Source organism: Silene latifolia, chromosome Y (assembly GCF_048544455.1).
Source record: "Silene latifolia isolate original U9 population chromosome Y, ASM4854445v1, whole genome shotgun sequence".
NCBI lineage: Eukaryota > Viridiplantae > Streptophyta > Magnoliopsida > Caryophyllales > Caryophyllaceae > Silene > Silene latifolia.
In genome coordinates, this window is record NC_133538.1 from 361,986,326 (window position 1) to 361,989,699 (window position 3,374).

General features: G+C 45.3%; 1 protein-coding gene across 1 annotated transcript; it reads right to left on the reverse strand.

Moving 5' to 3' along the window:
- Positions 1 to 1,262: 1,262 nt before the first annotated feature.
- Positions 1,263 to 1,595, reverse strand: LOC141631735 (uncharacterized). Its single transcript, XM_074444363.1, has one exon. It carries the CDS (start codon positions 1,593 to 1,595, stop codon positions 1,263 to 1,265), a length of 333 nt encoding a protein of 110 aa, XP_074300464.1.
- Between the last annotated feature and the right edge of the window lie 1,779 nt (positions 1,596 to 3,374).

Here is a 3,374-nt window from a genome sequence, read left to right on the forward strand (position 1 = left end):
AATAAACAGGACTCTCTTTTCAAACTTTTTGAAGAAAACGACTTTAAAACAGTATAAAAAAATTGAATAAGATTGACTTACAAACAGGGAAATCGAATTAGGTTGAAATCGGTGAGAAATCTTCAATCAAATAAAGGGCTCGACAAATCCTCTTCCTCTCTTTCTCTCTAGGTTTAGAAAAAGTTTTAGAGATGTTCAAATGATTTTAGAAATGACTTAAGAGTTATAAACAAAACCCTTGGTCAAAACATAACGAAAACCGTCACACTCACTGAACCGGTTTACTCGGTCAAGTGCACTCGGCTGAGTAACACACACTCGAACGAGTACCAACCAAGCACTCGACCGAGTACTCCAACTAAAATATGCAGTATTACATTCTATTCCTTTTTGAGTTACGATGTAGCCCAAGAATTTTCCGGATGAAACTTCAAAGGTACATTTGGAAGGGTTCAGCTTCATTTTGTATTCTTTGAGCATGCTGAAGGTTCCTGCCAGATGCTGCATGTGATCCTTGGCCTTCTCCGACTTTACCACCATATCATCAATGTATACCTCCATGGTTCTTCCTATTTGTTCCTTGAACATCCGGTTGACCAGTCTTTGATACGTGGACCTCGTATTTTTAAGGCCGAAGGGCATAACGTTGTAGCAGTATATCCCCCTTTTAGACATGAATGATGTCTTCTCCTGATCTGCTGGATCCATTTTGATTTGGTTATAACCACTCCAGGCGTCCAAGAATGTTAACATTTCATGTCCAGCCGTCGCATCTACCATTGCGTCAATGTGTGGTAGTGAGAAGGGGTCTTTTGGACATGCCTTGTTGAGGTCGGTGAAGTCCACACATACTCTCCATTTTCCATTCTTCTTGGGCACTACTACCACATTTGATAGCCATTCTGGATATTTTACCTCTCTTATCTTGTTTGTTGCTAGCAGGTTATCCACTTCTTGATTGATCACTTTATTTCTTTCAGCTGCAAATTTTCTTTGTCTCTGCTGGATGGGCTTACATCCTGGGTCTACGCTGAGCTTTTGTGTTATGATAGATGGGTCTATTCCTATCATATCATCATAGGACCACGCAAAACAATCCTTATTGGTTTGCAAAAATTCGATTAGGTGCTGCCTGAGGTCGCCATGCATCCTGCTCCTATTAGCACAGTTCTTTCTGGGTGCTGCTTGTCCAGGTTGATTTGATCTAGCTCCTCGGCTGGGGGATCAATGTACTCATCCTAGATGCACTACTTCTGCAATTGCTATGCTCGAGGACTAGTTGTGCACTTCAATGCATTTTTGTAGCAGACTCTGGCTTTCTTCTGGGCTGCTTGTATTTTTTCTACTCCCCAGGGCGTGGGGAACTTCACACATTGATTATATGTTGAGGGGACTGCCTTCATTAGATGTAACCATGGTCTTCCAAGAATAACATTGTAGGTAGATGGTCCATCTATGACCAAGTATCTCACACGTTTGTTGATTCCTCCTGCATAGGTTGCAATCACGATCTCTCCCAATGAGTTAGCTGTTTCTCCACTGAACCCCACCAGCGGGATGGTCTTCTTCTGCAAGTCTTTCTTGCTAAACCCCATGTTTTCTATGGTTTTCAGCGTGATTAGATTGACCGAGCTACCAGTATCTACCAGGACTTTTCTAACCGTGCAATTGGCTATTTACAATGTTATGATAAGTGCATCATGGTGTTCCTGGCTATCATGTATATCATCTTCGTCGAAGGTGATGGCAGGCAGGTCGCTGTGGGAAACTCTGCAGTAGGTCTCTGGCCTGTCTCCCTTAGTTTCAGTAGCACGTCTCTTGGCCGCCGAATATGTCAATCCGCTTAAGTCTGAGCCGCCTGTTATCACGTTTATTATCTTGGTGCTTGTAGGCGGTGCTGCGAGCTTTGTAGAGCCCACCTTATCCTGCTGCTTGCCCCCACGTGGTAATAGGTGGCTCAGCTCCCCCTGCTCGTACAGGCGCCTGATCTCCCTGCATAGAGTGTAGCAATCCCCCGTGGTATGTCCGATGTCACGATGGAACTCCTACTTTTTCTTGCTGTCTTTTCTACATGATTGTCCTTCTACTGGTGGCCTAGGCCACCTTACTCTATCTCCCATCTCCCTGAGTGCTTTTAGGATTCCTCCGCCACCGGTTGTGAACCCATATTCTGCCAGCATAGGGAGTTGCTGATTCTCCTCTCTGTTGTCGATTCTGTTAACTCCTTTACCGTATAGCCTATATCTCTCTTCCTTTTTTCTGGTGGACTGCTTTCTGCTTGATTTCTCTATGGCCGACGTGCTGGATACGCTTGGCGTGCTTGATATTATGGCTCTAGTTAGGATGTCTTCTTCCAGTCTGATTGCAGCTGCTGCCTATTTTTGCACCGCTTCAAAGCTATGACAAGGGTGCATAGTCAGCTGCTTATATAGGTCTGACTCATGGTGTAAGCCCCTTCTGAATGCTTCCACTTCTGTTGACACGTCACAATCCCGTACTGCCACCTTTTTGTTATTGAACCGCGTTTTGAATTCCCCAATGGTCTCGTTGGCGCCTTGAACGATCCGGTACAAGTCACTAGCATACTTTTGTGGCTTCCGGTTGCTTGCAAATTTTTGAGTGAACGCAATTACCAGATCGGCGAATGTGGATATTGATATGTTAGGTAGACTTATGAGCCATCAGAGTGTTGGCCCTTACAGTGTGGATCTTAACCCTTTACACATGCAGGCTTCTTTTAGATGCCCAATGGTTGTTACTGTCATCATCTTCTGTTTGTACTGACTTACGTGATCAAAGGGGTCTGTTGTGCCATCAAAGAGAGTCATGTTTGAGTTTGTGAATCCCTTCGGTATGGCGACAATTGAGATTGCATCCACGAATGGCGAATCAACATAGCTGTCAGGCGCTGCCTTCTCAAGGGGAGGCGGCATCCCTGGGACCCTACTCAGCATCTCTCTCAGTTCCAAATACTGCTTGTTCGTCAGGCTTTCTGAGTCTGAGCCGTGGCTGTCTGTCATCTGCTGATTTTGGATACTGCTCCTGAGTTCCATAGGATTCTGGTGCTGTGTATTATCTAATGGGGTTGACGTCACCAGCGTCTCTTGATGCCAGCTTACTCGCGGACTGCCTACAGATCCTGCACCAGGTGTCTGGTTAGTTATAACGAAGTTACTAGCCGAGATGTTACCTGGTACTATCTCTGTACGGCTGGCAGGCTGCCAGCTAACTGGTGTGAGATATCCTAGTCCCTGTAGAACTATCATCTCTTCCGTCGACACTGTTGTCATATCTAATCAAGTCACTAGCTCGGATGGAATCTGCCGTGGTTGATTCCTACTGCCTGATGCCCCCTGTATGAGGTCCACTACTGG

Coding starts and splice junctions, on each gene's coding strand:
- LOC141631735 (XM_074444363.1), bottom strand. CDS start 1,595: ATGGGGTTTAGCAAGAAAGACTTGCAGAAGAAGACCATCCCGCTGGTG.